Genomic DNA, 21,347 nt, shown 5'->3' on the forward strand with positions numbered 1-21,347 from the left:
TCCCTGTTTCAAGGTCCAGGCCTTGTCCCCAACCTCTCTGAATTAGAGAGTTCCCTGAAGGTCCTTCTCAGGTTTGTCCAGAATAGGAGTTCTGTTTCATTCTTGCTTTTCTTAACTAATAATAATGGAAGCTGCCATTTATTAAGTATGGGCATCATACTCTTATCATGTTACACATCCGGTCATCTAAGCCTCATAGTGAGACTGAAAGTCACAGATGGGGAGATAAGGCAGTCTAGCCTACTTTCCATTGACTCTTTGGCCAGCTGCCTTCCCTGACAGGGTTCCTGCCCCATCTTCACTCCAAAGGAAGTGGAAGATAGACCTAAAGGTTTTGAAGAACTGAAAAAAGGAACAAAGCATGTACTTAATGTCTCCATTGGGCACAAGGACTAAAGTGTCCTTAGAAGGCAGTATTTGTTAAAATGTGAGAACATCCTAACAATCAGAGCTTCAGATCCCTTGGAGGCAATGAGCTCCTAGTCACTAGAGGTGTGAAAGAGAAGCTGATCAATCTGTTGTCAAAAATTAAGTCTAGCCCATTCCCCAGCCACAAGTTTCACACGCCCCGAAGGCTGAGGGCCTGTGCGTGACTCTCCTCTGCCCTGTGAAGGGTGTGTGCCGCCTGCAGCTAAGAGCCTTGGAGCCACTGCCCTCATTTTCTCTTGTTGTCTTGAATGTAGTCCAAGGGAGGTACCCTGCAACCAGCATGTTGAGTGCCAGCAAAGACCAGGAAATGGAATTGGAGGCACCATGTGCTATATACGAAGGAGATGAAAAGTTTCCAGGAATTAAGTCCAGTTTCATTTCATTATAGGATAGTAGAAAATGGTGACCCCAAAGCCTTTTTTATAGAAGTTTCCTGGACAAAACAAATCCTCAAACACCTCCAATCATGTCTATGAACGCATCTTTTAACACCATATCATCAGGTATAAGGCAGAACTTATCAGCCAAGTTACAGGAAGCAGTGAAAGTTAATCTCAAGATGGCCATGTTGCTTGAATACACCAAGGATAATAAACAGCAGTTTATGGAGAATCACCATCCCCATTAATTCTACCACATCCAAAAGCAATAACATGTTGGCTGAAAATCCTAACACATCCCATCAAATGAGAAAAAAAAGATAAAGAAAACAACTGTCAAAAGCCCAGAGGGAACCACATCCAATCTCTTGGGATAAACTATAATGGAAAAGAATATAAAAAAGAATGTACCTATGTGAATAACTGACTCACTTTGCTATACAGCTGCAATTAGTACAGCATTGTAAGTCAAGTATATCTCAATTTTAAAAAAACAGTGACTAAAAAACAGAAGACCAGAAACATAAATTAACAGATAAAACACACCATAAAGGAGAACTTCCTCAAGGATGGAATTGGATTGATATAGGAAGAAAAGTTATGACCAACCTAGACAGCATATTAAAAAGCAGAGACATTACTTTACCAACAAAGGTCTGTCTAGTCAAAGGTATGGTTTTCCCAGTAGTCATGTATGGATGTGAGAGTTGGACTATAAAGAAAGCTGAGCGCTGAAGAATTGATGTTTTTGAACCGTGGTGCTGGAGAAGACTCTTGAGAGTCCCTTGCACAGCAAGGAGATTCAACCAGTCCATCCTAAGGGAAATCAGTCCTGAATATTCATTGGAAGAGATGCTGAAGCTGAAACTCCCAATACTTTGGCCACCTGAGGGGAAGAACTGACTCCTTGGAAAAGACCCTTATGCTAGGAAAGATTGAAGGCGGGAGGAGAAGGGGACGATAGAGGATGAGATGGACATGAGTTTGAGTAAACTCTGGGAGTTTGTGATGGACAGGGAGGCCGGGTGTGCTGCAGTTCATGGAGTTGCAAAGAGCTGAACACGACTGAGTGACTGAAATGAACTGAACTGAGTCAAACAAAACTGGCTCTACAGATGATGAATGGCACTTGGAATTTGAGACATGGGAAGAGTATCCTTTAAAAACTAAACTGCGTTCAAAATCTTTTATTATTCTTTTTTAGGACTGAAGTGGCTTTTTATAAAACAGATTTTGTTGGTCCATTTGTTACATTAAAAATATTTTAAGCTGAAAGTCATGAGGATATCTGGTTGTATTAAATTATTTTCACAAACTTGCCTTAGTAAAAGGTAAAAGTGTTACTGATTGATATACTTTATGAAGCCATTTGAGCTTTTTAAATGACAAATATAGGGAATCATAATCATTGTTAACTTATGTGATCTTAGTCTAGTGGATGTAATTTTTTCTAGAGAAATATAACGCTGTTTCCAAACTCTCATTCCAGTGGAACAGAATAATGAGTGAACAATTAGCCCACAGCATGATGCATATTAATAGGCTCCTCATCTTACGGGGGAGCCTGGTGGGCTGCCGTCTATGGGGTCGCACAGAGTTGGACACAACTGAAGTGACTTAGCAGCAGCAGCATCTTAATAAAGTCTTCATCACTTCTTTCTCTTAATTACTGAAGCATAAATTGCTTCAGAGAAACTTAAATACTAGTATTTGTACTTTATACATAATATTCTTTGTAGTTCCTTTTTCTTTTCAAGGGCAAACTGCTTCTTTATAATAAATGAGAAACTGTTTATATTGATACTTTTCTCTTGGTTTGGGTCACAATGTTCAATTATGAGAGCTTTCCATGGAATTTTGAACAGGAGAATATAAAAACAAATCTGCCAAATGCATCAGAAAGTATTTGAATAGAAGTGCTGGTTCCTATTTAAAATATTTCTCTTTGCTGCAGATAGATGGGAGTAAAAGATGCCTTATATCTAATTTTTGTATTATTAGAGACCATGGTTTTAAGAAATTCCTATTTATCTGTTGTATGTTTTTAGTTGTTTGGTAACTGAGGTCTTCTAAATTTTTTAACACAAAACCACATTTGCAGTCTTGCTTCTTTTCAAGTATCCAAATGTATTCTCAGGGATTTCCCTGGTGGTCCAGTGGTTCAGAATCCACCATCAAGGCAGGGGAAGTGGGTCTGATCCCCGGTCTGGGAAGATTCCCACATACCTCCAAGCAACAAAGCCCATTCACATATCTACAGGGCCCACACAAGGCAACTACTGAAGCCCAGGCGCCTAGAGTCCATGCTCTGCAACAAGAGTTCAGTTCAGTTCAGCTCAGTTCAGTCGCTCAGTCGTGTCCGACTCTTTGCAACCTCGTGAACTGCAGCACGCCAGGCCTCCCTGTCCATCACCAACTCCCAGAGTCCACCCAAACCCACATCCGTTGAGTCGGTGATGCCATCCAACCATCTCATCCTCTGTCGTGCCCTTCTCCTCCTGCCCTCAATCTTTCCCAGCATCAGGGTCTTTTCAAATGAGTCAGCTCTTCGCATCAGGTGGCTAAAATATTGGAGTTTCAGCTTCAACATCATTCCTTCCAGTGTAGCCACCACAATGAGAAGCCCTCACACCGCAACTAGAGAAAGCCTGTGCACATCAACAAGACCCAGTGCAGCCAAAATAAATAAACAAATACATTAAAAGTTTTAAAGAACCAAAAGAAAAAAACAAGTGTATTTCTTAGTACCTTTGTCAGAGAAGGCAATGGCACCCCACTCCAGTACTCTTGCCTGGAGAATCCCATGGACAGAGGAGCCTGGTAGGCTGCAGTTCATGGGGTCGCTAAGAGTCGAACACAACTGAGTGCCTTCACTTTCACTTTTCACTTCCATGCGTTGGAGAAGGAAATGGCAACCCACTCCAGTATTCTTGCCTGGAGAATCCCAGGGCAGGGGAGCCTGGTGGGCTGCTGTCTATGGGGTTGCACAGAGTCCGACATGACTGAAGTGACTTAGCAGCAGCAATAGCAGTACCTTTGTAATAAAAGACACAGAAGTCTCTCAAATGCTGAACTGTAGTATATACTTACTTTAAAAAAAAAATCATTCATAGGGGAAACTATTGGTGTAGTTTTACCAGGAAGTTTTTAATATATACGTGTGATTCACAGGGATTCTGTATGCGCTCCCCAGCTAAAAAAAACACATAGGACTACTGCGGTGGTATCTGGGAGAGTTGCTTGTTGGTTCATCAAGTCACAGCTGTGCAGCTTGGGTCTGAGTTTTTAAAGAATAGCTGTTATTAAAAAGTTTCCTTAGCAAAAGAGCAATTGAGCTGTGTCCATGAATTTTACTGGGCTAATGTTGGCATCAGTTAAATCGTTTGAATTATGAAGTATAATTACAATAAAGATCAGCTTCATGTTTGAAAACTGAGTCACATTTCTTAAATTAGTATGATAGAAACATTAAAATTCAGGACCATTGGGATATTTTGATTTGTTTGCTGTGTTTTTTTTTTTCTTTTTAAAGAAATTGAAACTAATACATTTGCTAGTGGAAGAAAATGGTTTGTTTTGCTTTGAAGATTCTGAAATTGTTCAGGCTTATTATGGTTCATAGATTACAAAAAATAATGCTAGTGAAATGCAAATCTACTATTTTTACTCATTTTTTTTTACATGAAATGTACAAGTTTCAGCAGGGTGGTGATGGTGGCAGTGGTGCCTCTTTACTATCTTATGTAAAACAGTTGAACAATCTCATCAATAGTGCCATCATCTATTTAACACTCCCAGTACATTTTCTAAGTTTGTTTAATTAAAATTGTATGAAATGACACAATTAACAAGCAATAAAATCTCTATTACATACACACAGATACATACAACACAACTTAACACATACACACAGATACAAAGAAATGTAGGGAATTCTTCAATTCAGTTCAGTTCAGTCACTCAGTCATGTCTGACTCTTTACAACCCCATCGACTATAGCACGCCAGGCTTCCCTGTCCATCACCAGCTCCCAGAGCTTCCTCAGACTCATGTCCATCATATCAGTAATGCCATCCAACCATCTTATTCTCTGTCATTCCCCTCCTCCTCCTCCTGCTTTCAATCTTTCCCAGTGTCAGGGTCTTTTCCAATCAGGGGGCCAAAGTATTAGAGTTTCAGCTTCAGCATCAGTCCTTCCAATGAATATTTTGGGGGAATTCTTGGGTAAGAGATTTGACTAGATAACTCTGAGTCCTTTCAACTTAGGTTCTATTACTAAATGATTCTAGAACTCTAACATGGTATGATTCTAAGGCTGTGACTCCAGAATTTTATTAGGACAAGAAACAGTCCCTATTTTCAAAGAACTCACAACCTAGTAGATGAGGAAGACAAATAGTTACTTTTGATAACTGTAATAAATAGTCCTATAGATTAGATGCAAGGCCTTGGCAGGATGTGGGAAGGAAGGCTTACTGAGGCAGGGCTTGTTTCCTCAAGGCTGGTCTCAAGAACCATTTACATCACAATCTTTCCGGAAGCTTTCTTTAAAAAAAAAAGAACAACAACTAACTTCTGGGCTCTATTCCAGATCTCCTGAATCAGAAACTCTGAAGTGGAACCCAAAAGTCTACTTCACTTAAAATAAGGGCTGAGGGGATTCTTAAGTAGACTGAAATCTGAGACTGCCTGCTAAGGGATTTCTCTGAGAGATGATATACAGTCTGAGAAAAAGAAGTAGCTGGGTCAAAATATGAAACTACAGAAGTCACACAGAAGTAGTGTTTTGATGAAGATTTTGTACAATTTTGTACAACATTCCCTCCATGGGATAGGCCTTTTTTGAATGATAGCACTTCTTAGGTAAAATCTGAGGTTCTGTGATTGAGGGTATATGCTTCAGATGTCCCAGGACAGAGTTTTCTTTGCACAGGAGTCAGAGCTGACCTCAGTTTGTTAATAACTATTCCAAGGCGGTAGGCTGGCAAAGAGGTCCCTGATGCGGACTTCCCACAGAGTCCCTGAGAGTCTACTCCCTGCCACCGTCTGCTCCATTGCCAGGCCTCCTGGCCCTCATTTCCCAATTGTCCCTGGCATCTTCTTTTCTTTGGAACCTGCAGTGTCTGCAGTAAGGAAGCAACAGCTTGAGTGAGGGCCTGATGGCCAGAAAGCACACAGTGTGCGGGATAGGGAGCATTGAGATGTGTCTGGACACCAGTTGTCTGCGTAAGTGAGGGACTGCTGAGACTTGGAGGAGACAGTGGTTAAGGGGAGAGAGTGGCCTAGCGGATTTTGAGTCTGAGCTCTGCCAGCAACTTCCTTGGTGAGCCGGGACAGTCCCCTTTCGCAAACTGGGCCCCTTACCCAAACTGTATCCTGTCTGGAAAAGAGGGTTTGTGTTAAAATCAGATGATTCTCCAGTGGCCATCTGGGTTTAGCATTTTGGATTCTAAGATCTCGGATCCTAACCATCGTCCTGTGAAGAACGCATGCAAGAATTGTACCCATTTTACTGCGAGGAAGCCGCGGCTCAGTGAGGAGCAGTGACTTGTCCACCACCACACAATCACGGAGGAGTAAAGGTCGGATTCCACCAGCACCCGGCTCTCTGCCTCCTCAGACCCGGCAAGCCGTGGTGAAGCAAGAAAACAGTCGGTCTCTGGTCCAGGAAGCAGGCGCTGCAGGGGACGGAAGGGTCGGAACCCATAGAGCTGTGGGGCCAAGCAGCTGGGCGGAGGTGCCCAAAGCCAGCTCGGGGAGGAGAAGTGGGTGGGTTAGGGGCCGGGCGGGGCCGGGGGTGGGGACGCCCGGGGGGAGGGAAAAGAGCTTAGAGCGCGGGTCGGAGCGCAAAGCAGAGGGGGAGCAGGCAGTGCTGGGCGCCGACTGCGAGCCGAGGGGCTGGCGGAGCGCCTTGGGGCGCAGTGAGGGCACCCGCGAGCCCAGGGCGAAGAGTCCAACAGACTGCGCTCTGGGAGCCTTACAGATGGGCAGGTAAGACGCACTCGGAAGGCCGAGCTGGAGCCGGGGATAGAAATGAGCGATCCGACCGTCTTCCTGGAGGCCGGCGACCCGACCTTGGGGGCAGCTCGGTACAGACCCCACCTCTCCAGGAACCCAGCCACAGGGATCCCGGGGCGCACGTGGCGAGGCTGGGCCCCTGGCACTCCTTGGCCGGAAATCTGGGGGTTTGGATCGGCACTCACAGGCCCCGGGAGGGCGGCACCAAAGCTCCTTCTACATCCACAGATGTGCGAGGGAGCACCTGCGGCTCAGCCGCGAGCGCACACGCGCGTCTTCTCGCTGGGCGGGAGCCGCTTGCTCTGCGAGTGGACTTGCCAGTTCGCCACTGCGTTGTGTTTCTCGTCCTAGGCGCACCAGTCCCGGGAAAAGCCTTGGGGCCCCCTTAGCCATATTCCAGCGCTAATAACATAGATCTAGGCTGGGGGTCAGGAGACTTGCGTTCTAGTTTACAGCTTGTGTAAAGCTGTGCCAATCGCCCACCTACCTGCTCTGTGCCTTGTGCCTTCTCCTCTTGGGTTACCACCTGTAAGATGAGCCTCCCGGTCCTGCTGCCCATGTACTCCGCATGGCCTGTGGGGAAGGGGGACTGGACCCGAGAGTCTCTGCTGTAGAAAGTACAGGAGTTCAGTCCCTTTTGTGAGGGCTCGTGGAGCAGTATCTCCTCCTATCCCCTCTTCCCACTTATCAACAGTTTGCCTATGAGGAAGCAGGTCCAGAGAGGAGATGGCTTGCCCAGGGTCACAGACAGAAGTAGAACTCAATTCTCCTCACTCCTATCTCAGGGCTGACTCCACTTCAACAAGTTGCTGTTGTTCAGTCACTATGCCCAACTCTTTTGCAACCTCCTGGACTGGAGCCTGCCAGGCTCCTCTGTCTGTGGGATTTTCCAGGCAAGAATACTGGAGTGAAGAATACCCCATATCCTTCTCCAGGGGGATCTTCCCTAACCAGGGATTGAACCTGTGTCTCCTGCAGTACCAGGCAGACTCTTCACCACTGAGTCACCAGGGAAGCCCCTTCAGCCACAAGAGTGCATTGAAGATGTGTTAGCTGCTCCTTATCTTCTGGTATCCAACCAGTTGTTGGCTCTAAGTGGGGGAGAGCCATACTGGAGGCAAGGAAACTGCTTTCAGATTTTCTTGATTCCTTGAGATGATAGCAAACAAACTTCTTCATTCCTTTCTCAGTCCACGCTTTGCAAAGCACGTTTCTACCTATAAATTGAATAGGTGAATGCTCCAAATTACGACTAAGAGGGTAGCAAGACAAGAAAGCCCATCTTACTGATGGGGAGAATGAGGTCCAAAGTGAAGAAATGACTTAACCAAGACACACGGCTAGACACACCTACAAAACAGGACAGGTCTCTTGACTCCAGTTCCATTGTGTTCTCTATCACCAGCAGGACTACAGAATAGTACCCCTAAATGGAGAGAGATTACAGGGCTGATCAGAAAGGATGAGAAACAAGAAAGATACTCTTTATTTCTGAAAGAGGTAAGTGTATCTGAGAATCAAGAATAAAGAACCTCCTGGCTTCCTCTGAGGCTAAGAGAAGGAAGGGAGGGGAGAGGAGACATAGAGTTGGCTGTTCTTGGTAAAACTGGGAGGCAGGGTAGGGGAGGTAGATAGGCAAACAGAAAAGAAAACAAAGTGACCGGCTGCCCAGTAATTCTCTCTAATGTTTATAGGATATTTTGCAATTTCTTTTTTTCTTGTTTTCTAACTATTTATTTATTTGACTGTACCAGGTCTTAGTTGCAGCAAGTGGGAACTCTTAGTTTCAACATGTGGGATCTTGTTCCCCTATCAGGTATCCATCTGGGGCCATCTGCATTGAAAGTGTTTAGTCTTAGCCACTGGACCACCAGGGAAGTCCCTTGCAATTTCTAAAACACTTTTCCCCCATGGTCTCTCTCCAAATTGCGATGTGAGGCAAGTTGGGGGGGTGGATAATTATCCCCATCTCATAGATGAGATCCAGAGGAAATAAATGCAGTGCTCAAGGTCACACAGCCAAGCAGACAGCCGAGATTGGAACCATGAAAGGCGCACTTGAAAGGCAAGATTAGAGGCTGGGAGACTGGGATTTGGACTGTGTGTGTGCAGCAGGTGGGTGTGTGTAGCCACACCCTGGGTAGGTACACAGGGAAGAGGGTTGCAAAGCCACTGCTGGTGTTCCAGGCCAAGAATGTTTGCCCTTTGGATTGAATGGGGTTCAGGTGCAGGGAAATCTGTGCTTCTAAAGGCGGCTTAGAATGCCTTCTCTCCGACCTCACTTCGTCACCTGACCAAGATGGTGTCTTTTCTTTGAGCTTTCCCTTCCCATGACCAAAAGGAATCTATTTCGGCCTGCCCTTGAACTTGCTTTGTAAGTGCTTTCATGAATGTGTATTTGTGTGTGCAGGAGGGACTAGTCTAATAAGAAGAGGTATTTATCCATGTGTTCTTGAGTGCCTACTATAAAGAAACGTATGAGGCACAGGTCCCTCCCCTCACCCCTCCCAGCTCACAGTTTAGCATATACATCTATATCTATTTATATTTCTACAGATATACACCCCCAATATCAGTATAGTATAGTGCTCTAATAGGATTTTATGCAAAGCCCTTCAGGAACAGACAAGAGGAAGAGACTTAACTGGCTAGGGAGTGGAGAAGAGGATGTCTCAGGAGAGGGTCTACCCAGGTGACCTTGGAGTGGGTCTTGAAGGATGTGTGGGAGTTTGCCAGGCAGATAAAAAGAGGATGGGCATTTCTGCCTTAGCAAACAGCATGAGCAAAAGCAAGAGGGGGCAAAATGCAAGGAATGTTTGGAGAATGGCCTATAGCTCAGTATCATGGGGCATGGGCAATGGGGAGAGCTGCAGTGAGATGAGGCTGGAGTCAGGGTCATATCTAAAGGAGCTTGAATGATAATCAGCAGAGGTTAGACTATCTTATAGAGAACAGAGAACTTACAGTGAAAAGATTCGGAGATAACTGTTTTTCATCCCAGTTCCCAGGCTATGAGACCTTGAACAAGTGACTTCCTCTTGGTGGTGGCGGGGGGGGGGAGGGGAAAGTGTATGGTTTTTCCCACTGGTTGAATGAGGGGTTACACCAATGACATGATTGTTAAGATCCCTTCCAGCTCAGATTCTATTTCTTTGTCTCCTTCTAACTGTATGTTAAGCTTCCTTTCACACCAGCCCGTGGTGGTGATAAGACCACCAGGCAGGCCAGAGGCAAAATTCGCAGTCCCAGGAGTTATCGTTAAATTCCCTACCTGCTTTATGTGACCGCTTTCCCGTGCCTTTCTACCACACTTCCAAGCACTTCAGACACTCTTTCTTGAAGAATAGCTGAAACAGAGCAGTAGGGAAACCAAAAGAACCAATAGTGGAGTTTTGCTTTTCCCCAGAGAAACCTGAAAGAAAACCTCACTAAGACACCCAGTTCATCCTTCAGGTCACAGCTTTATGCTTCCACTCCCAAGAAACAGGTCAGGCAAACTGAAGTCAAGAACACGTTGGGTGAATCTGTTAATGTGCAGGGAAGAGTAGCACCAGGGTGTGGAGGAAGAGGGTGCACTTGGTTTGTATGGGGGCAGAAGTACATCTGGAGCAGAAAGGACCGTGGGAGACAAGACTGTAAAGGAAGGTGAAGTGTTGGTCACTCAGTCGTGTCTGACTCTTTGTGACCTCATGGGCTGTAGCCCTCCAGGCTCCTCTGTCCATGGAATTCTCCAGGCAAGAATACTGGAGTGGGTAGTTATTCCCTTCTCCAGGGGATCTTTCCGACCCAGAGATTGAACCTTGGTCTCTTCCACTGCAGACAGATTCTTTACCATCTGAGCCACCAGGGAAGGTTAACTCCTCCCAAAGTCACCAACTTCTGCCTTTATTGGATCCTCAGTTATGACTGCTGAGGGGGACTTCTCTTGTGGTCCAAGAGAAACCAAGAGCTTGGTCCATAGAGAACCAAGCTGTCCCTTTAAGAGCTCTCTGCCTCTCCTGAAGCCACAGGATGCCCTTGCACACAGGCCCTCCCTCCCACCTCAACCCAGCTTCTAAAGACATGCATCTATGGCTCTTTTGCGCCCTCCATCAGAACCACAAATATCCAACCAGTTTGTCCAGAGAGGAGCTGGAAGAAAGTCTGAGGAATGAATGGTTTTGTGAACCTTTACTTTCCTCATTGAACCCTACCTCAGAGCCCACCCTGTCCTCCATGCTTTCCCCCTAACCCCACTTTCTAACACAGAGTCTGTCTCTCCCAGGCTAGATCTCACTGGCAGGTGAGCTATAAAGAGGAAAAATGAACAAGTCAACAGATTTGGCCTTCAGTTTATCTGGGCTGGAATATTAAATGTAACAGTCCTGGGACTCTGAAGAGTCTTAACCTTGGAGGAAAAAGTCTGCAGTCTTCTCTATCTTGTCATCTGTGGGACTCTAGAGAGCCCCCCAAATCCTCTCCCACCAGCCTACCCAGTCTCCCAAATCTCACAGTGTGGTTTTGTGGTATCTTCATGGGATGTTAGATCGGGACCTTACAGGATCACACAGTAAAACCCCTTCATTTTACAGATACACACAGGAGCTGGGGCCCAGAAAAGGGAAGTCACATACCCAAAGTCACACAAGTAGCAACTGAATCAAGACAGCTCTTTGGTTTTCATTTCTTTCACTGTAAAATGAGGGAGGTTAGACTAGATGGACTCCGAAGCCCCTGCCAGCCTCTGCTCTGCACAAATAAAACCACCACATCTGTGGCGTGTCACATCTCCCGCATTTTCTTCTTTAATTTTCACAACAAAGCTATGCTACAGCGTTGATGTCATGCCTGTGTTTATACCCAGTCTATCCAAATAGGCAGATTGGTAACATGGTTTTTTCCTATGTAAAACAGCAACCCAATTCTGGCTGCCATTCTGCCACTCACCTCATTTCCTTGGATCTCAGGTCCTTTCAGCCTTTTAGAGACTCGTAATGAGATGTCAGTACTCGGGGAAAGGGAATATTTTAATTTTACTTATTTATTAGACTGCATCAGGTCTTCGTGTGGCACTAGGGGTCTCCATGGAGCACAATTGCATGGAGCAGTTTCTCTTTCATTGCGGCACATGGACTCTCTAGTTGAGGCACACAGGCTCAGTTGTCGCATCAAGTGGGCTTAGTTGCTCTGAGGCATGTGGGATCTTAGTTCCCCAACCAGGGATAGAACCCACATCCCTTGCATTGCAGGGTGGATTCTTAAACACTGGACCAGTGTTTCTTAAACCCAAAAGGGGATGTTTTAGACTGTACTGTTAGCTGATCCCTGAGCAGCAGCTCATGTGTTGAACTGAGGTTTCTCATGAAGTCACCCAGTTGAGACATTGTGAACCTGGTGTTGGGGGACAGCAATCAGGGGTCCCTTGGTCATGGCACAGTTCCCTTAACTACAACCCTAGGCTGGCCTGATCCCGCTGCTGCAGGAAGAGGAGGGGAAGTGGGAGGGAGTGATCACCCACAGTAAAGTTATTGCACAATTCTTGGGGCTTGGCCTTAGGCGATCCACCGTGGTTCTGAGGGGTTTTTTCCTGCGTGTCTGGTTCCTTCCTTTTCTGTCCCCCAGCCGCCCCCGCCCCCAGGTCTGGGCCTTCCCAGCTTCCAAAGTCCATGTGTTGCAGGAAAGGGGACCCCTTCCAGGGCCGCCTGAAACTGGACTCTTGTCTAACACTCGGAAATGAATTGTCCGAGGAGATACATCTGCTGACAAAGCAAGAGATTTTACTGGGAAAGGGCACCCAGGTGGAGAGCAGAAGGGTAAGGGAACCCAGGAGAACAGCTCTGTCACGTGGCTTGCAGTCTCGGCTTATGGTGATGGGATTAGTTTCCGGGTTGTCTTTAGCCAATCATTCTGACTCAGAGTCCTTCCAGGTGGTGCACACCTTGTTCAGCCAATGTGGATACCAGAGAGAAGGATTCTGGGAGGTGGTCAGACATGTGGTGTCTCCTTTGGACCTTTCCCGAACTCTTCCTGTTGGTGGAGGCTTATTAGTTCCATGTTCGTTACCAGGATCTCCTATCCTAAAACAACTCATGCAAATAGTTACTATGGCGCCTGGCCGGGGTGGGCGGTTCCAGTCAGTGTGCTTCCCCTAAAACATGCTGAGACCTCAGATGTGTCCAGGGACATCCTGAAGAGGCTGCAGAGCCGAGGAGCCTTGGGGCACCCACAGGGAGATTCCTGGAGCTGACGAGGAGCCAGTGAATTTGCCCGCTGTTCCATGAGCCTTCCCGGGGGAGGTGGCCCTCCACCTGCCCTGTCCATTCAAGCCCCCTCACAAGGATATCGAAGGGAAGTGGTGACACTATCTGCCCTGGGAAGGAAACCTGGGCCACTGGAAACAGAGAGACTGCATTTTCATCGTGCATACTGCTTCCGTTTTTCATTGTGTATATGTATTTACTTCACAAAAGCAACAAGTAGATTTTCATTTTAATGAAAGCCGTGGTCTTTTTTTTTAAATTAAAATGTGTTTTAAAACTCCTCTTCACCATAATAAATGTATATGCTCAAGCAAGCCTGAAGAGGGGGCAGAGCAGAGATAATAATCTTCTTCTTTCTAATTAACGGGATATTTAATGTAGTTAAAAAAAAAAGCAATGTAAATGTTATCATCTCAGCCATCTCAGTAGTGTTCATTGTTATGAAACAGACCTCTAGATCTTTTTCATCTTGCAAAACTGAAACTCTACCCATTGAACCACAATTCCTGGTGATAATCTTTTTTGATAGATGAGGAAACTGAAGCGCAAACAGGGCAAGAAACTTATTTTACTCAAAGTGAGTTCTTCTAGCATTTATGCTATCTGTCTGTTGTCTGCCTGTAAAACTATCTGAGGCCCCTTCTTCCTGCAACCATTACACTAGTCATCCCCTCCCTCAAGTGCCCCTCACATCTTCCATCTATCCCTGCCCCCACCTTGTCATCCCCTCCAGCTCAGCTCACGTCTCAGCATCTTAAACCTAGACTATTTCACCTGTCACATGCCTCCATTCTTGCTCCTTTCACTCCGCACGCCACATGGCAGCCAGAGAGTCCTTTCCAAGTACAGATCTGATCATTTAACCCCACCTTTAAAATGTCATTCTGTGGTTCTTCTCCACCTACATGATAAAGTTCCAACTCTGCAGTCTGGTACTCCAGGCCCTCCCTGATCTGGTTTGGACCAGCATCTCCACCCCACATCTTATCCTTCCAGACATATTATACTCTTTTTGCTACTTTTCATTCTTCAAAACATGCTTTCTTGTTATGCCTCTATCCATCTGTTTCCTCCCCTTGCCTCCTCTACTTCCAAAAGATTCCTCAAGGTCCAGGTCAAATTCTTCCATTGCTGTGAACACTTTCCAAGCACCGATCAGAATTCATCCCTTCTTGCTTTAGGCCCCAGTACCTCCTAGGTTGTCTCCTACATTAAGAACTGGCGATGTGCCCTGTGTGTAGGGACTGGTCTCCTGGAACTCCCAGGATGAGCCTCCCAAGAGTGAGCCCCATTAGTGATGACTGGCCAGATGATTCATTGAGCCATTCGTTTCATTGTGCTGCTCCTGCTTCCCATTAGCCCATATGAGGAAACATGAAGGCACAAATTTCTTGCCTGGTACGTGGGATAGTACAGGAGAACTTATGCCTCCCGGATCTTAACTCTTCCCCTCCTCCATCCAGACAAGGTTGTCCAAGTTCTAGATGGCAGAGGGCCCCAAATGCCTTGCACCAAATGTGAGCCAGTCCTGGGTTATTGCTGTATTACTTAGATTCTTCCCCCCAACATCTACATTCATAGCATTATTCATGAATATTTTTTATGAACATAACTAACTGTCAGCTTTTCTGGGGAAAAGACCTTATGGTTAACAGTCAAGTGTGTTAACTTTGGTTGACAGCACTACCTTAGAAAAAAGAGTCGGAACCAATGTTCAGTGAACACTGAGTGCTTGGCCCGTGAAAAATCCAAAGTGGCCATTTTTACTGGAGACCACCAAGCGAAGGAGAGCTAAGGTAGTCCTCTCACCGTGGGAGAGAGCATAGCCTTGCCAACCAGGAGCATGTGGCTGCTGATAACCCTTATCAGTAACAAGAGGACAGCCTCACATTGCCTCATATGTAAGTGCTGGGGCAAAGGGAAGGCTGTGATGATAAAGCTTGTGGATTGTGGTGGGAGTGCACAAATGCTTCCTGAAGGAAGTGAGTGTGGAGCCTAGTTTAAAAGGAATGACATGTGTTTTTTCAGAGACTAGGATGCAAGGTTGTCTTTGGCAGTTTTTCTAAGCCATAGACTAAGGATATCTGAGCCACGTACACACACAGTGATGTTGTTTTGGAAGGCAGAGTAGAGGAGGTGGCCAGGGTCTTTTTTCTCTGCGGTAGGTAAAACCCCAAACCAGACTGAGTGCTCCTTTCACTCCACTCCCCTCAGGCCCAGTGCCTGCAATGGTTTCAGCCCCTCCCTGCTTCCCCAGCCACCTGTTTTCTGACAGAATTTCCTCTTAATAGCTATGAATACCTAGAGTGGGACCTAGGATGCTTTAGCGGTCAAAAGACCCAGTGTCTGCTTTTCGAGGCAGGGGGAAATCTAAGCCATCCCCAGACATCTTCTACATGGTGTCTGTGAAGCATAGAAAAGAACTGAGCTGTGGTAGAGCTCTGAGGCCTGCCTTCTCACTGTGCTACGTGGTCCTGCCCATAGCTGGCATGGAGGCTGCAGGAGCTCTGAGCTAGTCATCAAAGAGCAGGGCTCTGTCTCGGCTCTACCACCAATATTCTCTGTGATCATGGACAAGCCACCTGGTCTCTCTGGGCCTCAGATTCCCTGTGTGTAAAATGGAAAGAATTATAGCATTAAATAATTCCTAAGGTCCTTCTAGCATAAAGCTCAGTGACTTACAGAGTCCCCAGAAGAGGATAGATCAGCATGGTTATAGTGCTTAAGGAAGACTTCCTTCCACAGGCATTTATTGAGCACCTACTGAGTGCCGTCATGAGTGCTTATATATAGCAGTGAATAAAACAGACATAGCAGGATTTCCCTGGTGGTCCAGTGGCTAAGAGCCCATGCTCCCAATGCAAGCGGTGTGGGTTCAATCTAGGGAACTAGATCCCACAAGCTGAAAGAATGAGTTCACATGCCACAGCTAAAGATCCCACATGCCACAATAAAGGCCCAGCAGAATCAAATAAATAATATTTTTTTAAACAACAACAAAAAACCAAAACAGACATAGTCCCTAACTTCCTCGGGCTTGCAGTCTAGTGGAGAAGGTAGGTAAACAAGTAGTTAGAATAAACTGTGAGGCTGGGATTTTAGCTGGGGTCTGAAGAAATGGTAGGGTCATTCAAGCTTTAAGTAACAGAAACCATCTTTTCTCTTTTCTGTCACTGCCAGGACGTCCTCCAATTCTTCCCTCACCTTCCCTGTTGCTATGGAGACCACCAATGGGGCTGAGACCTGGCATGAGAGCCTGCACGCTGTGCTGAAGGCTTTAAATGCCACTCTTCACAGCAACTTGCTCTGCCGGCCGGGGCCAGACAACCTGACTGAGGAGAAGCGGGCCAGCCTGCCTGGCCGCAATGATAACTCCTACATGTACATCCTCTTCGTCATGTTCCTCTTTGCTGCCACTGTGGGCAGTCTCATCCTCGGATACACCCGCTCTCGCAAAGTGGACAAGCGCAGCGACCCCTATCACGTGTACATCAAGAACCGTGTGTCTATGCTCTGATGCTAAGAGGCCGGGAATAGCAGAAGATCAAGACACCTGAGGATTATCTTCTGGGGCCTCCAGGACTCAGCTAGGGGCCATATCCAGCCTCTGTGTCCTTATCTGTAAGACTAACAAGAAACAGTGCTAAGGGAGGTCATTGTCAGGGTGGGAAGAGAAGATCTGATGGACCTGGGCCTTGTGGATAAGGATTTTTTCCAGCAAAGATAGACTTTCTAGCCTGTGGGAGCCCTCTGAACAAATACATAGACACAGCAACATATAATAAAAAGTGAGTGGCCTAGTTGCCAGAGTGTTGGGGGCTAGGAGTTCAAGGAAGGAGAAGAGGAAGTCATAGCAAAGGGAAATGAGATAGGAAAATACCCTGAGGACACAGTTTTTTGATGTGTTATGGTGATGATTATCCCATATCACAGATAGGAAATCTAAATTATAAGCTTTATCACAGTTGTTCACATTTTATGTTTTTCAGCCCATTCAACATTTGTGATGTTACCACCCCATGAGGGAAGCAGAGCAAATGCTCTTCTGCCCATTTGGGCCAGAGTGGTGCCATGACTGGAACCCAAGATCTCTGGTCTCTTTGCCTAATGCTTTGCAAAACTCTGTGCTACCTAAGAGTGGATCTAGGCCTAAAATTTACATAATTCTAGGGAGTCCTCCTTAAGAAGAGTAATTTTCAAATATCTTATTTTTGCAAATATTCCGAAAACATATCAGCATATTAATACATTGTTAGGTCCCCTCCTAAGACCTTAAGAAGGAGCCATGTGAGTACAGAACCCTAAATGTCAAGCCTCATTAGGTCCATGGTTCCTGTGCCCTTCCAGCCATGTCCCCCTGCCCTTCCCAGTCCCATCGCCAGTCCTGGGAACTTCACTACCTCTAAGGCAGCTTCTAACATTCTGATTGAATTCTGTGAGAAATCTTCTGATACCAAGTTGAAATCTTGCTTCTAGAAAGTTATTATTACACCTAGAAGATATCATATTAAAAGAAGCAGGTACCTGATTCAGTGGAAAGAGAACCAGCTCTGATTCTACTACCAGTGTGGTGTATGATCTGGCTAGACACTTTTCTGACTCTTGTTCTTCAGAACCTTGAAATAGAAGGAAAATTGAAATAGTTGAAAGTCTCTAAGTGCTCGATCAGATCTGACATTCTAGGTTTCATGTACATTGATTTGAACCATATAAAACTGCTGTGCTTGTAGATTAAAAAAACAGCTGAATATCAGTAGTCTCCCATGGTTCAGCTGAATTCCTCAAATGTGGCAAGCTACAAATCCCAGACTAGAACCTTCCACTCTTCTGTTTCATTTCTGTTTTTAAGGGATCTCCATGGGGTCTCCAGAAAGCCCTGTCAAAACATACATATTTGTGTACAGCAAACACTTTGAAAGAATATTTTGATAGCACTTACCACTGAAGAGGAGGATTATGGGTGATTTTCCCTTTCTACTTTAAAATTTTATGTAATATTTGATTTATTTGACCATAAGTATGTTTCTTATATGATACGGTCAGGGGTGGGGGAGGGAGCTACTTCCGCTTCGAAAAATAAATGCCTGTGTGTTCCTTGAATGGAGGATCACAGAACAACTTTGCTCCCCTGAGCAGTTAGTTATGTTGATTCCATGCAAATTCATGTGCTCAAGCCTTTCCTCATATCTTCTCGAGGGAGAAGCTGGAGACCTGATTAAGAATATGTGATGTAAGAGTGTACAATGGACTTGGAAGTCTGCAACTGGATGGGACTTTGGCGACCACCCAGTCCAAACGCCCAAATAACATACAGAATCCCGTGAAGTATGAGAATGAATGTCAAGTGACGGGTGCTATCAGGATTTGGGGAGATGAGACTGAGGAGATGTAGAGGAGCCACAGAAAGGTAGGGTTTGAACTGGGCTTTGAAACAGGACAGATCCCAGTGGACAGAGTGAATGAAGGGAATGAAACAAGGAAGCTTGGAGGCAGAAATGTGGCGAGACCACCCCCCTGAAGAGAGCAAGGTCAGGTGGATGTTGGATGGAGCAAGAAGCAGCCCAGAGTGGCTGCATTGGGAGTTCAGTGTCCCCATCGATATACACCTGGAGAAGAAATGGCAACCCACTCTGGTACTCTTGGCTGGAAAATCCTGTGGACAGAGGAGCTTGGCAGGCTGGGTCCATCAGATCACAAAGAGTTGGACACAACGGAGCACACACACATGCCCCTTCACACAGTCCTTATAACTCACAGGGCTTAATAATAAAGTAATACAAATGCTTTGGAACACGAGTTCCAGAAATCCAATGTGCATTAGCGTACTCACAATAGAGGATTTACTGAGGAATATGAGGTAGTCACCAGTCCAAAAGAGGAGCTATAGACACTAGGGCAATTCCAGGGATCCGGGGCCTGGAACTACTTAATTGTATGGATTTACAAAGTCGGGGCTCAATAAACTTCATTGTGCACACCCACAGTTGGGTTAAATAGAAATCTAGGCTTTTGAGGTATAATTTAAACATTCTAATATTTTATGATGTAGGTACATCCCGGCCCACCCCTCAGCTCTAGCTAACTAGCTATCCCACTACCTCCTTCAGCCCACGTGCTCTTTTTGGCTGCACTGGTTCTGCCCCCTGCTGGCCAGATCGCAGCACGTCACCTCGAGCCTTCAAAACAAAACTTTGATAATCACATCAGTTCAGTTCAGTTCAGTCGCTCAGTCGTGTCCGACTCTGCGACCCCATGAATCGCAGCACGCCAGGCCTCCCTGTCCATCACCATCCCCCGGAGTTCACTCAGACTCATGTCCATCGAGTCCGTGATGCCATCCAGCCATCTCATCCTCTGTCATCCCCTTCTCCTCCTGCCCCCAATCCCTCCCAGCATCAGAGTCTTTTCCAATGAGTCAACTCTTTGCAAGAGGTGGCCAAAGTACTGGAGCTTCAGCTTTAGCATCATTCCTTCCAAAGAAATCCCAGGGTTGATCTCCTTCAGAATGGACTGGTTGGATCTCCTTGCAGTCCAAGGGACTCTCAAGAGTCTTCTCCAACACCACAGTTCAAAAGCATCAATTTTTCGGCACTCAGCCTTCTTCACAGTCCAACTCTCACATCCATACATGACCACAGGAAAAACCATAGCCTTGACTAGACGGACCTTAGTCGGCAAAGTAATGTCTCTGCTTTTAAATATACTATCTAGGTTGGTCATAACTTTCCTTCCAAGGAGTAAGCGTCTTTTAATTTCATGGCTGCAGTCACCATCTGCAGTGATTTTGGAGCCCCAAAAAATAAAGTCTGACACTGTTTCTACTGTTTCCCCATCTATTTCCCATGTAGTGATGGGACCAGATGCCATGATCTTCGTTTTCTGAATGTTGAGCTTTAAGGCAACTTTTTCGCTCTCCTCTTTCACTTTCATCAAGAGGCTTTTTAGTTCCTCTTCACTTTCTGCTATGAGGGTGGTATCATCTGCATATCTGAGGTTATTGATATTTCTCCCGGTAATCTTGATTCCAGCTTGTGTTTCTTCCAGTCCAGTGTTTTTCATGATGTACTCTGCATAGAAGTTAAATAAGCAGGGTGACAATATACAGCCTTGACGTGCTTCTTTTCCTATTTGGAACCAGTCTGATGGTCCATATCCAGTTCTAACTGTTGCTTCCTGACCTGCATACAGATTTCTCAAGAGGCAGGTTAGGTGGTCTGGTACTCCCATCTCTTTCAGAATTTTCCACAGTTTATTGTGATCCATGCTGGCGACAGAATGAAACCAACATTGCAGAATGGTTTGAATCTTTATATTTTAACACTTGCTTCTTACAGCTGCTTTATTTTATATCCCTTGCACAACAACCTACAGGGCAAGCTGCCAAGCACTATGATTCAGAGACTATACAGTGCGCAGGCGCAGGGCGAGATAATCTTTACCTTGACTTATTTACTGCAGCTAAGACTTTGTTTTGGGGAACTTCTTTATCAACTTAGAATCCGTTTTGTCCCTGGGTCTGTTCCTTTTGAGGAATCAGAGAAACATCCTTGTGTGCAAGAAATGTTCTTTTCCCACGGGAACAAACAGGATTCTTAGCTGAACATCTCATTTGCAAGAGTGTTCAGCCCTGGTTGAGAGTCTCGTTTGCAAGCACTTCTCAACCTTCCTTATACCTACTTCCCTACAGATCCACACAGTCAAAGGCTTTGGCATAGTCAATAAAGCAGAAATAGATGTTTTTCTGGAACTCTCTTGCTTTTTCCATGATCCAGCGGATGTTAGCAATTTGATCTCTGGTTCCTCTGCCTTTTCTAAAGCCAGCTTGAACATCAGGGAGTTCACGGTTCATGTATTGCTGAAGCCTGGCTTGGAGAATTTTGAGCATTACTTTACTAGCGTGTGAGATGAGTGCAATTGTGCGGTAGTTTGAGCATTCTTCGGCATTGCCTTTCTTTGGAATTGGAATGAAAAGTGACCTTTTCCAGTCCTGTGGCCACTGCTGAGTTTTCCAAATTTGCTGGCCTATTGAGTGCAGCACTTTCACAGCATCGTCTTTCAGGATTTGAAACTACTCATCTGGAATTCCATCACCTCCACTAGCTTTGTTCGTAGTGACGCTTAATCACATAGTGGCTACTATGTGTCATCGACTCATCTAGGCACACTTGAAATACATATGCAAACGAAGATCAAAGAAATCCCTGCCCTAATACTTAAGAGAATGTAGGATACTGACTGTGGCCTAAACATTTTAAGGACATTAACTCATTTAGCTGTTAAA

At 45.6% G+C, this 21,347-nt stretch overlaps 1 protein-coding gene and 1 pseudogene across 5 annotated transcripts; both read left to right on the plus strand.

Moving 5' to 3' along the window:
- Window positions 710-4,431, plus strand: LOC102169318 (annotated as a pseudogene).
- Window positions 6,642-18,862, plus strand: KCNE3 (potassium voltage-gated channel subfamily E regulatory subunit 3). 5 transcript variants are annotated; one of them, XM_018059350.1, is made up of 4 exons: window positions 6,642-6,800; window positions 8,233-8,327; window positions 14,748-14,967; window positions 16,247-18,862. In XM_018059350.1, coding segments are annotated over exons 3-4 (339 nt in total). In that variant the 5' UTR covers window positions 6,642-6,800; window positions 8,233-8,327; window positions 14,748-14,965; the 3' UTR covers window positions 16,584-18,862. The 5 variants fall into 5 exon arrangements, with proteins under 5 accessions (XP_017914839.1, XP_017914840.1, XP_017914841.1 ...); XM_018059351.1 differs by having other exon boundaries at window positions 8,236-8,327; XM_018059352.1 differs by lacking the exon at window positions 14,748-14,967.

Source organism: Capra hircus, chromosome 15, assembly GCF_001704415.2.
Source record: "Capra hircus breed San Clemente chromosome 15, ASM170441v1, whole genome shotgun sequence".
In the NCBI taxonomy this organism is placed as follows: Eukaryota; Metazoa; Chordata; class Mammalia; order Artiodactyla; family Bovidae; genus Capra; species Capra hircus.